Source organism: Plutella xylostella, chromosome 27, assembly GCF_932276165.1.
Source record: "Plutella xylostella chromosome 27, ilPluXylo3.1, whole genome shotgun sequence".
Classification (NCBI taxonomy): domain Eukaryota; kingdom Metazoa; phylum Arthropoda; class Insecta; order Lepidoptera; family Plutellidae; genus Plutella; species Plutella xylostella.
The window spans coordinates 2,876,725-2,889,666 of NC_064007.1; the positions used below are offsets into that span (position 1 = coordinate 2,876,725).

At 46.1% G+C, this 12,942-nt stretch overlaps 1 protein-coding gene across 1 annotated transcript in view; it reads right to left on the bottom strand.

The window, feature by feature from the left end:
- The window catches only part of LOC105392710 (twitchin), a 122,884-nt gene that overhangs the window by 33,602 nt on the left and 76,340 nt on the right, over positions 1-12,942 (bottom strand). The window contains exons 106-116 of the mRNA XM_048630837.1: positions 12,527-12,745; positions 11,800-12,001; positions 11,355-11,499; positions 10,814-10,945; positions 10,201-10,414; positions 9,658-9,811; positions 8,900-9,136; positions 8,346-8,560; positions 6,510-6,614; positions 5,900-6,014; positions 83-5,071 (exon numbers count right to left, since the gene is read on the bottom strand). Coding sequence (XP_048486794.1) covers positions 83-5,071; positions 5,900-6,014; positions 6,510-6,614; positions 8,346-8,560; positions 8,900-9,136; positions 9,658-9,811; positions 10,201-10,414; positions 10,814-10,945; positions 11,355-11,499; positions 11,800-12,001; positions 12,527-12,745 — 6,727 coding nt within the window. The remainder of the gene's footprint in view (positions 1-82; positions 5,072-5,899; positions 6,015-6,509; positions 6,615-8,345; positions 8,561-8,899; positions 9,137-9,657; positions 9,812-10,200; positions 10,415-10,813; positions 10,946-11,354; positions 11,500-11,799; positions 12,002-12,526; positions 12,746-12,942) is intronic.

Below are 12,942 nucleotides of genomic sequence, written 5' to 3' on the forward strand. Positions count from 1 at the left end.
CTTGGAAATTCCGGCCGAAACTTTATAAGGCGATTAATTGTATTGTAACAAAAAATATATAACAAAGAAGACTAGCACTCACCTTAGGCCTAGGGTTGCCAGTAAACGGCACAGTGATCTTGATCTCTTCACCAGCGATCACCGTGATATCCCTCAGGCTGAGGTCCGAAGTGATCTTGGGACTGTTTGGTGCAGCGGTAGCCCTGATAGCGTCCGAGCTTTGTGAGTACGGGCCTTGACCTGCCGCATTCACCGCTGAAACCCTGAACTCGTATTCGTGGTTCTCAATCAACCCTGTCACTTTGTAAGTGGTGTCGGGAATGTGTGCGTGCGACGCTTTAGTCCACTTGTCTTCGGTTATCAGTCGCTTCTCGATGATGTAGCCGGTTATCGGTGATCCGCCGTCGTGACGTGGTTTAGTCCAGGTGAGTGTGATGGAAGATTCAGTGGTTTCGACGGCCCTAGGCGCGCCGGGCGCAGCGGGTGGGTCGAATGGATGTCTGGCCTTGATTGGCTCTGAGGTTTGCGCCGGGTCCGACTGTCCGTATTGGTTCTCAGCCATCACTCTGAAGTCGTAATCCCTGCCTACGTTCAAGTTCTTCACGCGCAGGAACGGCGTCGTGACGTAGCCGGATACCTTGGTCCAGTTTGGTGTTCTGGCTTCGCGTTTCTCGACGACGTAGTTGGTGATTTCGCCGCCTCCGTTGTCTTTCGGCGGGTTCCAGTACAGCGTGAGGGCTTCACCTTCGAACTCGTCAGCTCGTAGGTTTTCAGGCTTAGCCGGTCTGTCCAGGACACGCACATTGATGGTAGCCGTGTCGTAGCCAGACGCATTGCGTAGTTGCAAGCGGTATTGCCCAGCGTCGGTCCTCTTTGCGTTCTTGACGACCAGCGAGGCCGAGTCATGAGTGATCTTCTGGAACATTCTGGTGTCTCCCTTGACATCCAGCAGATTGTCTTCAGCGAACCACGTGGCGGTCGGCTCAGGGAATCCACTGTATGGCACGTGGATGGAGAAGTCTTCTCCGGCCCTGACTGTGATGTCTCTGACGCCTCCAAGGTCCATGGTTGGCTTGTCGGCTTGTTCGACAATCTTGACGTCAGGAGTAGGCTTGCTCGGGTCGGATCTGCCGACGTCATTCACGGCGATAATCCTGAACTGGTACTCGTCACCCTCCTTGAGTTTAGGAATAGTGTGAACGAGGCCGGTAATGGGTAGGTCATTGACGTCCTTCCAGTCTTTCTCGCCCTTGCCTTTCTGTTGGATGATGTATCCCTTGATCTTTGCTCCGCCATCGCTCTTGGGCGGCCTCCAGGATAGTGTGACAGAGTCCTTGGTGACTCGGTCTGGTTTAGGCGCCTCAGGCGTGCTGGGCTTGTATCGTTGCAGCTGCGCTGTGATTGGTTCAGTAGGCTTGCTGGGTTTACCAGGTCCGGCCTCGTTGACGGCAATAACTCTGAATTCGTATTTGTTTCCTTCCCTCAGGTCTTGCACTGTGTAGCATGTGTTTGGCGTGGGGTAGTTGTTGATCTTCACCCATTCGCCGCCTCTCTCCCTCTTCTCGACGTAGTAGCCGGTGACTGGTTTGCCTCCGCAGTTCTTGGGAGGCTCCCATTCGAGAGCACAAGTGTTGGCGCTGTAGCCAGCAATCCTTGGCGTGTCTGGCGCATCTGGCGGGTCGAATGGCGACTTGGCAAGCGTCGGCTTGCTCTCCAAAGGCTCGGAAACTCCGTAGAGGTTCTCAGCGCGTACTCTAAACACGTATTTCTTTCCTTCGGTAAGGTTCTTGACAGTGAAGGAGCATTTAGGGCAGTAGCCGGCGACAGTTCGCCAGTCGTTGACTCCGAACTCTGCCACTTCGACGACGTAGCCGGTGATCTCACTGCCACCGTCGTCTGTGGGCGGGTGCCAGGTGAGGCTGATGGAGTCGTGAGTGACGGGAGTGGGGACAAGAGGTCCTTTAGGCGGTCCCGGCTTGTCGACCACGATGACTTCGATGTTGGCCGAGTCACGTCCGTGAGCGTTGGTGGCAGTAATCGTGTAGGTTCCTGCGTCATCTCTGGTCGATTTCTCGATGGATAGTTTGTGCTCATCGTTCTTAGTTTCCTGCGACAGTCTGTGCGACGGCAGCAGGGAAATCGAGCCCTTGGTCCAGGAGATGGTTGGCGTCGGCGCACCAGTGATTGGAATGTTAACGTTGATTGGTTCTCCGGCTCTGACCTTGATCTTGCGACCAATGAGGTGGTCGAGGTACAGTTTCGGCTTTTCCTTCATTGGCTTAGCCACGAATACGTTGGACGGGTCGGAAGGCTGTCCGGGGCCGGCCGCGTTGACTGCGGACACCCTGTATTCGTACTGATGACCTTCCTGTACCCTCTCGTCTTCATACTCGTTGTTCCTGACGGGATCCTTGTTAAGTTTGATCCATCTGCCGGTGGCCTTGTCTCGTCGTTCGATGTCGTATCCGATGATGTTGGATCCTCCGTTCGAGATAGGCGGTGACCATCTGATCTTAATGTGGTCTTTGTCGGCTGAAACCAGCTCTGGCTTGCCAGGTTTGCCCGGAGCCGTGTATTGGTTCCTTGCAACCACTGGTTTGTCGATAACCAGAGGCTCAGAGCGTCCCTGTAAGTTTTCAGCGAACACTCTGAATTCGTACTTGTTTCCTTCAGCCAATCGCGGCACTGTTGCGTGGTTGAACTTAGGATTGATGTAGGTAACGGCCGGGACCCATCCGCCTCCGTGTGTCAGGTCTCGCTTCTCAATGACGTAGGCTGTCAGTTCACTGCCGCCATTGTCCTTAGGCGGTTTCCATGACAACGTGACCGATTGCGCAGTAATCTCTTCGTATTCAAACGGTGCCTGTGGCGGTCCAGGTACATCTAGGACAATCAAGTCGAAGCTTCCCTCATCAGATCCTGAGTCGTTCTTCAGAGATAGCCTGTAGGAACCAGCATCGGTCCTCTTGCAGTTAACCGTGTGAATAATAGTGTGATGCCCAACAGACGTGACTGTTGTTCTCTCGTTAGTAAGCACAGGTTTACCGTCGCAAGTCCAGGCGACTTCAGGGAATGGTTCTCCGATGAAGTTGACATCCAAATGGAAGATGAGACCAGCCTTGATTCTGATCTCGTGAAGCGGCGTAAGGATCTTCGGCGCCACGAATCTGTCCTTGCAAGTGATGATGTCTGATGGCTCAGAAGGTTCCGACTGTCCGGCCTTGTTGACGGCAATCACTCTGAACTCATAGTCTTGTCCTTCAGTTAAGTCTGGCACTGTAGCCTTGTTCTTGCCAGGTGGTACATGAACGGCGTTCACCCAGTATGGGCTTCCCTTCTCCTTCTTCTGGATGATGTAACCAGTGATAGGCGATCCTCCGTCGGACTTCGGCGTGGTCCATTGTAGGTCCACATGGTTCTTGCTCCAGTCCGTAGCCTCAGGCTTGCCTGGAGAAGACGGCTCGTCGAATTCGTTCTTCGCAATGATCGATTTACCGAGCTCAAGCGGCTCTGATTGGCCGATCGCATTCACTGCGGACACTCTGAATAGGTATTCCTTCATGTGAATAAGCCTCGTCACTTGGTGTGACAGGTATGTGCTCATACCAGCATCAGACCAGGTTCCTCTGGACAGATCCATCTTCTCAATAACGTAATGTAAAATTGGTGATCCACCGTCGTCCAGTGGCACCTTCCATGATAGCGAACAAGAGTCCTTTGTAATGTCGGACACAACCAGAGGTTTCTCCGGCCTCGAAGGCTTGTCTAGGACGGTGACTTGAGCTGCGCCTGAGCATACTCCCAGGTCGTTCTTGAGGGTCAGTTTGTACACGCCTCCGTCGGCCCTGGTCGAGAATGGAATGTCTAGTATGACCCTGTTGTGTAGGATCTGAATGTCGAGTCTTTCCGTCGGGTGGACCACTTTGCCGTTGATCTGCCACTCGACTGTCGGCTTCGGGGATGCTTCTATCGGGATCTCGTACTGGATCCTCTGTCCTGCCTTGACAGTCTTGTCGCAAAGGAGCATTTTGTCGAAGTGTGGCACGCAGAATCGCGCTTTAGCGACTTGCGGCGTCGACGCGTCGCTTGGCTCTCCATTGCCGGCTTTGTTAACCGCAATGACTCTGAATTCATACTCCTCTCCTTCAGTAAGTCCGTTGACGGTGGCGGTGGTCTGGTTGCCTGGTACCGTGGCAGCGGTCTCCCAAGGACCGTAGCGTTTCTTCGCTTCAATAATGTATCCAGTGATGGGCGATCCTCCGTCTTTCTTCGGCGGCACCCATTGGATGTCCATGTGGTCTTTGTCCCAGTCTTTAACCACTGGGGTCCCAGGTTTGTCTGGCGTGCCGTAGGGGTCCTTAGCCGTGACGGGCTCGTGGCCAATCAGCGGCTGAGACTCGCCCTGCTTGTTGACGGCCTTCACTCTGAAGTTGTAGTCGTGTCCCTCGATCAAGTGGTCGATTCTGATGTTGCAGGCCTGGACTTCGCCGGCCGGCACCCACCTCATGTTCTCCTGGTCCATCTTTTCGACCAGGTAGTGTGAGATTTCGCTGCCACCGTCGTCCTTAGGCGGCTTCCATCTGAGAGTGCATCCTGACCTTGTGATGTCATCCGCTCTAAGTGGACCTTCGGGCGGTAGTGGCACATCTAGCACCACAACCTTGACAGTCGCTGTATCAATACCATTAATGTTCTTGGCTTTAAGCGTGTAGCTTCCAGCGTCAGATCTCTTAGCATCAACGACCCTGAACTTAGTTCCGTGTGCGTCATTGACGATTTTGACCCTGTCTGTGTTGATGACAACATTGTCTCCATGGGTCCATTCCTTGGTCGGAGTGGGTTCGCCTGCGACTGGTACTTCGAGCTCGAAGTTCTGTCCGGCCTTGATCTTGATGTTGAACATGAAGTTCCTGTCGATCTTGGGCGCCAGGTTCTTGGGCCTGGCCAGATGAGGTCCGGTGGAGTCTGAAGGTATGCCCTTGCCCGCCTTGTTGACGGCTCGCACGCGGAACTCGTACGTGTTGCCTTCGATCAGATCCGGCACCTTGCCTGATGTTACGTCGCCGTCGATCTGTGGATGTGAGGGTTCGGTTAGTGTAATTTATGAATATACTTTATTTATGTACTACTATGACTATTCAGCGTTTTGTAAACTACTTACAGCCTACCAAGAAACAAACTTCTACACAGTTCATAAGTTAACTGTTTCTTCTTTACATAATGAATGGCCAAACAATTCTATAATGTATTTTTTCTTACTTGTCGTAGATTTGGAGTAATCTTGGAGTGTCTTTTTATTTGAAAATTTAAAAACTAAGCTTTAAAATACGACCGAATGGCGTAGTGGTTAGTGACCCTGACTACTGAGCCGAAGGTCCCGGGTTCGATTCCCGGCTGGGGCAGATATTTGTTTAAACACAGATATTTGTTCTCGGGTCTTGGATGTGCCCGTTAAATGGCAATAGGCCCGCCCCCTATTACATTGGGACTAACAGAACACTCTGGCGAAAAGTGGGTGCAGCAATGCACCTCTGCCTACCCCGCAAGGGTCCTCCCCTTTGCATTAGTACAAGGCGTGAGTATGTGTTTTTATAAAATAAAACAAAATGACAAATGAAATACTTACAAGCAAAAATGATTGATTTCGTAATTAAACCATTTTTTTTGGCCGTAGTTTATTTGTTTAATAGTATTTTAATTAAAAAGACACACAAAGATTGTTTACCTTTTTCGCCAAATAAGAATGAATGCAGTATAGATCCATACACTAAATTAGAGATTACATTTCATCATTTTACTGGCATATTTTACTTCTACAGCCACGTATCGGTAGCCCAAAAACATTATTTCTTTTTCAAAAATCTAGTCATAACACCAAAACCCAGCCAATATTCCTCACCATAGCACACTCCTCCCAATCAGGCGAGAAGCGGTCCTTCTTCTCCACCACGTAGCCAGTGATGGGGGAGCCACCGTCGCTCTCTGGACGCGTCCAGTCCAGCACCACGAAGTCCCTGGAAGTAGGTGTTATGTATGATGTGTTTGAACGAAAATATGTAAAAACGGGTGACGAAAGCATATTTTTCGAAAGTTTTGTGTGAAATAAAAGCATTTACCAAACGACTGTAAATCCATGCACCCACATTATTTATTCAACTATGTCATATTTTACGAATTCCAATAAGGCTTGATTATAATAGCTTCCAGCCTGCTGGTCTGACGACCTTTTGCAAGTAGTGGAAGGTATGATGAAGGCATGCTCCTTGGATGATGCCTGTATCCAAGCATGGACAGATTTACTGATGCTGTTTGCAGTTCAATAAAAGGACCTAAATGACACTTTTAAATATCAATCTTTAGATATAGGTATAGCCAGAAAGGCGGGTCACCACAGAAAGCAAATGAAAATCATTCCCGCGTCAGGTGGGTAAATGCCACCTTACCTGCAGTGTGGTACGCGGAAGGGCAAACTTTTTTTTTTAAATTGTATATTATCACTATTTATTTACCTGTCAAAGTCCTTGATCTTGGGCGTGCCTGGTTGTCCAGCCACGTCGTAGGGGTTCTTCGCTTCGGTAGCGTGTGGCGTCGTCAGCGGCTCCGACTTGCCTTGTCTGGAGACAGATTGTGGGTTAAATTGTTGGCTATATGTGATGGATACTTATTTGGTGTTTTTGATTGTACGTAAGGATAGTACCTACCCAAGTAACATTTTTGGTTTTAAAAAGGTTTTGAAAAGGTTCTAGAACCTTTGTATGGAAATCAACTCGTGAGACTTAGAAGGCTCGATAACCTTATATTAACCTTATATTAACCTCCTGAGTGCAAAAAGGGCCCACGTTTTAGAACCTTTCTGAGAGCTACAGCAAAACCTATAGCTCAAACCCAGAACCTTTTGAACAACTTACACAGAACCTAAATAAAACCTTCACAACCTTAATTTAACGTTAACATAACCTTGGAAGACAGCTTTTAAGTTCTAAATTAGTTCTGGATGTAACTCTTCTATAACTTGAAACATATTTGATGGATATTTGTAATGCCTTCCCAGGACTCTCGGGTCTTAAAATGTTTCTGTGTAAGATTTTATAATAATTATAATAAATGGCGCCATTACCTGACACTTTCCAAGACTCAAAATGGCTAACTTGTAAGTGTTGTATTAATACAAAATATAGTAAGTAGTTAGGCTGAAGTCAGGAAATATGAAAACCTTGTGCGACTAGCACTTTATTGTGATACTTTCGGATAATAGTTCTGTATAAGTGACGGGCCTTTTGTAAATGATAAATTTGAAGATATTTTAATTAAAAAAAATAGATAAAATATTATGTTTGGTGTAAATTTATATTAGAAATAAAAGTACTGTCTATATAAAAAAAACATATATTTGGAATAGTATAGGAAACGCTACTGAATTTTCCCTTATTAATTAAAATGTAGCTTTTTGGTAAGTTTTTTTTTTATTTCAGTGAAAAAATATGGCGGCCGTTAGGAAATTACTAAAAAGCATTAAACATATTTTGAGGATGCCTCTAAAGCTTTAAAATATTCTTGTAGGACTTAAATCATGCCTTTAGCTCATAGCCAGTGCTTAATGCTTTTGTTTTTCACCAAGTAGTCCTAATTTGTTTGCCTAGACAACTCTTATCAACCTAAAGGTTTAAGATAGGTTTTAAAAAATACTTATAAGTAATTTAAATATTCCATAACTTTATGGTTGTATCAAGGTTAAAAATTTAACCTTAAGCTCTCACTTTAGCATTAATGCTAGCTTTTCTAGAAGTAAATCAGGAGTCAACGACAACTATAAGATCCTAGAACTATATACTCCTGAAATACATGTTAAAATAACGTTAATATAAACTCTTATCAGCAGCTACAAGGTTGTATTAATAAACAATTAGTTTTAGGACTTAGTAATCATTCTCAAGTACTCAATATGACCAGATAGCAAAGCATTAACCTTTTCACAACCCTTATAAAACCTAAAGGCATTTCTTACAACCTAAGCTCGAATGAAATGTTACTTGGGTAGTCTGACTCGTCTATACAACAATATGAAATTCACTATTTCCCGATTCTAACTCACTATTTACCTACATAATAAATCGACAGCAGAACTGATAGGTTCTTTGCTTGTGAATGGCAATATTGAATTATTTACAAAAACCTACACGAAACATGTCACAGAGACTTTGTAAAATATAGCATTCAGCTTATAACTGGTAAATAAAGTTAGTTTTCCCTTGAAAACGAACAAATGACATAAATATCTGGATCTGACAGCTGTCAAAAGACTCATGCTATATTTTAAAGCATCTTACTTCAAGTCCACAACTAACCTGTTAACCGCCCGCACCCTAAACTTGTACTTATGTCCGGGCGTTAACCCATCGACTGCCAAGTTGGTGGTGGGCCCGTCGGTCTCTCCCGCCGTGACCCATCGGCCGGTGGCCTCGTCCATACGTTCGACGATGTATTTGTCTATCGGCTGACCTCCGTCGTCTGAGGGCGGGGACCAGGAGAGCTTGGCGCCGTTGGCGTGGACGTCTGATACCTGTGGGGGTGGATGTGGAATATAGTGTTGTGGCTGGATGAGGTTGGTGCAGGAATAGTGTTGCGGCGCTCTTTAGGAGAACCCAACGTCTATTTGATGACTTTTACATAGCAGGTTCTGCTTGGACGAGGAAAGCTAAACACATTAAAGTTACTTGTGTAGCAATTATATTTTTACTTAAATTTTACAACTTTGTGATAGTCACCTGTTGTGTCAATAACTTTATTAGGAAGGGCAAATATTGAAAAGGTAAAATATCAATTAATTATCACTAATGGCGCTACTGCCATTTGATACCATACGTCACAGTCATCAACCAAAACAAAAGCATCCACAAACCTTCAGAGGTCCATTAGGCGGGCTGGGCGGGCTCAACACCGTCACCCTGACATCCGCCATATCCTTCCCATTGCAATTCTCAGCTGTCACCGTGTAGGTGCCACTGTCAGCTCGAGTGGCAATCTTGCACAACATCTTGGTGTTGTAGTCTGTGTGTTGCACTTTGATCTCGCCGCCGGTTTTGACTTCACGCTTGGCCAGGTACCACTTGGTTTCTGGCATCGGCTCTCCGGTCACCTGAGGAGGGAAGAATGGATTTGGGTTAGTGTATATACTTTTAGAACTAGTCTTTCTAGTTTTCTATAGAACTATAGAGCTACATTCGTCGAAATATAATAGGCCCGTTTGGACAGCTCCAAAATGTATGGGATAACAGCTGGTCTCAAACCTAAATCATAAAAAATCTAAACAATAAGTAACTTTTGGGGCTTTAAAAGTTCTTTTTTCGTTCGTCCGTTAAAAAATAATATGATGCCAGATTATGTGTCTTTTTATGTATTTCATCAAGTAAATAGCAAATTTGTGTAGCTGTCCAAACGGGCCTATTATATTTCGACGACTGTAGAAAACCAAACTGCAAAGAGACATAGTATTGCAGGTATTCCATAGGTGAAAGCGTGACGTCGAGCTCGCATCGGACCGATTCGCTGTTATGGATTCATAATGGTCATAATTCTTCTTAGGGTATCAGTAACTCTGGAGCTGGTCTACTAGTCTCTAGGATGATTACGTAATAAGGAAAAATCATGAAATCTCACCTTAACATCGAAGCCGAACTTCTGTCCGACCTTGATCTTGACATCGACGAGGTTGGTGCGGTCGATCTTGGGCGCCAGGTTGCGGGCCTTCGCCACGATCGGGTGCGTGCTCTCGCTGGGCTCGCCGAGACCCGCCTTGTTTACTCCACGGACTCTGTGGGAGGGTAGGAGAAGATGAGTATCGAGTTTCAGGTCTTATATTATGGCTATTGGCTAATGGGTAACCACACCCGGTCAGATACTTTTGTTGCCAGTAAAAATATGAAAATCGCTGGAAATTTTAAGACAATATTGTCTTAAGATTTCCAATCATTCAAATCTTATTACGCATTTCGGAGTGACGTCTCAAAAATATCGTTATACCCGTCAGGAAAACGCAAAGAGGAGTGGTCAGAGGGTCTTTAATAAAGACACATAAAGACTCTTTATGATCAAATTTTACTCTACATCCTTTTAAAACTCAAAGTTGTTTAGAATGACACTCTGAGCTATCAAAACCATAAATTCCTTTTTTAACAGCCTCACAAAACCACAACAACCAACCTGAACTCATAAGTCTGTCCCTCAATCAGGTCCGGCACAGTAGCCGTCGTGGTCCCAGCCGGGACCTCAACCGCCTTCTCCCACTCGCCGAACTTGTCCTTCTTCTCCACGACGTAGGCCTCGATGGGGGCGCCACCGTCGTCTCGTGGGGGGGCCCACTTGAGGTCCACGTGGTCCTTGTCCCAGTCGGTGACGCTGGGCGTTCCGGGGGCGCCTGAGTGAAAATTATGAATAAGTTTGTTTTCTAGAAAATTATGATGCAGAAAGTAAACTATCAAAGGGTGGGTGGATGATGTATGACTATTTAGGGAGATTGAAATCCCAGAAATAGTAAAAATAGTGATCCATTTTAGCTTTAAATTTTCACTCAACTTGGATTGGATTTGTTCCGAGCGTTGTTTCTAAATGAATACAATGTATTTAGTTTGCTATACAGTTCCATTTCTACTGCTAAATGCCTACATAATTATTCAGTTTATCTGCGCTACACAATACGTTGCTTATGAAATATCAGGGATTATTGTTTACAGGATATTTTAAAAGTAGCGCCACTTGAGTGATAAACACAATATCTGACACTAAAGTGACCAAATATATATAAACAACAACTCACCAGGCACATCGAAGGGATTCTTCGCGATGATCTTCTCCTCCGAGGTCAGAGGCTCCGACTCTCCCTCCGAGTTGACCGCGGAGACCCTGAACCGGTACTCCTTGCCGGGGGTCAGGCCCACTACGTCGCATTCTGGGGGGTTGTGGGAAGTTTATTTATAGTTCGGCTTACGAAAGATGACATCAAAATATTTTCAAGACAGCATGTAAGTGTAAAATGGTCAAATTACATAATCTGAACTGGTACACGTGGGTCGTTTTAAGACCGCTTTGGTGCTCCTACTTTCGAAGAGTCCGAAGTGGACTATTACTCTTGGTGAATGATGAATTAGGTGCATTAATTTCGTTATTAGGTAGTTCTTTCACGTATAAGTGACTTTTAAAAGTGATATTTAACTTACTTTTTATTCCAGAACTTAATGGAAAACCTTTGAAGACTTGCGGAAACTCCGGAAACTAATATAACAAGCCAACTGTTTGAATCAAACGTCCTTTTGACATTGTTATCTGTGTTACTTATTTAATATAGTAACAATACTCACTAGGCTCCTTAGAGCGCGCGCAGGGCACCCAGCAGCCGGTCTCCGTGTCCAGCTTGTCCACCTGGTAGTACTCGATGGGGGCGCCACCGTCGTCCTTGGGCCTCTTCCACTTGAGCGTGGCGCCCTCTTTGTGCACGTCCGAGATCTGTTGGGAGGGTTGTAGTTTGTAGTTATGTCGTATTCTGGATATCGTTGAGGTGTCAACTTTGCCGTTAGAAGAAGGCTGGATTGAATAACCACTGTAATAAGTCAGTAAAACTGCAATTTTGAGCGTCAAACTGAAAAAGAATCGATTCAAAAAATGCACTGCAATCATATTTACAATGCAACTATAACGTGTCATAGGAAAATGACCATTTAAAATAATGTTTAACCCGTCTACACATACTGGCGCCTATTCCGTTATTCACGCCCACCTAACTTCAGTCTCAACACTAATGCTCACCTGAATAGGTCCCTCCGGCGGTGTCGGCTTATCTGTCACTAAGACAGTAATTGTCACCGTATCCTTGCCACTACTGTTGACAGCTGTCACGGTGTATTCACCGGAGTCCTCGCGTCTGGCCGGACGGATGATGATCTTGGTGAAGTAGTCCGGACTGTCGATGGTGACCGCCTTGGACGGGCGGAGCGGCATGTTCTGGTATCTGGTTGGGGGAAGAGAGTATGAGTTAGTATCAAATGTATGCAAATGTCTCTAAATGTTCGGTCTTATCGGACAATGGTTCTCACAATTTTACCATAGGCAAAGCATGACGTTGCGCTTATAACAGCTTTCTTTACGGCCCCGGGACGAGATGGTGACGTCACGCAGGTGGCGCCGGTCGATCTTGGGCGCCAGGAAGCGGGGCTTGGCCACGAAGGTCGCACTTAGCTTAATAGTGTCTAATACATCTAATAGCTACGAATGGGTCCCTCCAATGAAACTGGTGTCTTAAACTGAATACGATCTCAATGAAACCTGTGTCTTTTAAGCTTATATCCTTACGGTCTTAGAGTCTCTATGCAGGCTGCGCTTTCACATCGCAATTTTTCCCTAGGAAAGAGCGCGATGTTGCGCTTATAAGCAGCTTTCTTTAATTGCCCCCTGGTGTCTATAATGCCTATCTTCATTCCTACCGTATTTAACTTTTACAGTCTGCAATCCCTATCTTACTAAGTAACAATCTTACCTCCATTCCACCGCCGGAGCTGGCTCTCCGCTCACGGCAGCCTCCATCTTCAGCGTGGAGCCCGACGAGATGGTGACGTCACGCAGGTGCCGCCGGTCGATCTTGGGCGCCAGGAAGCGGGGCTTGGCCACGAAGGTCTTGCTGGCGTCGGAAGGCTTGCTCTGGCCGGCCTTGTTGATGGCGATGACTCGGAATTGGTACTCGTTGCCTTCGATTAGGCTGGAAAAGAGGATTGGTTTAGTAATGTGTGTTGTGGTTTAAAAGACATAGGGATTTCTTTTCACAGTACTTAAGTTAAATGTAAAGTTTGACATGACTTTATCAAATTATGTAATGGGTTAATAAATCCGAAAATTATAAATGTAATAATACGGACTGTTACTTCCAACATCTTTTATAATCATCATTGTTATCAG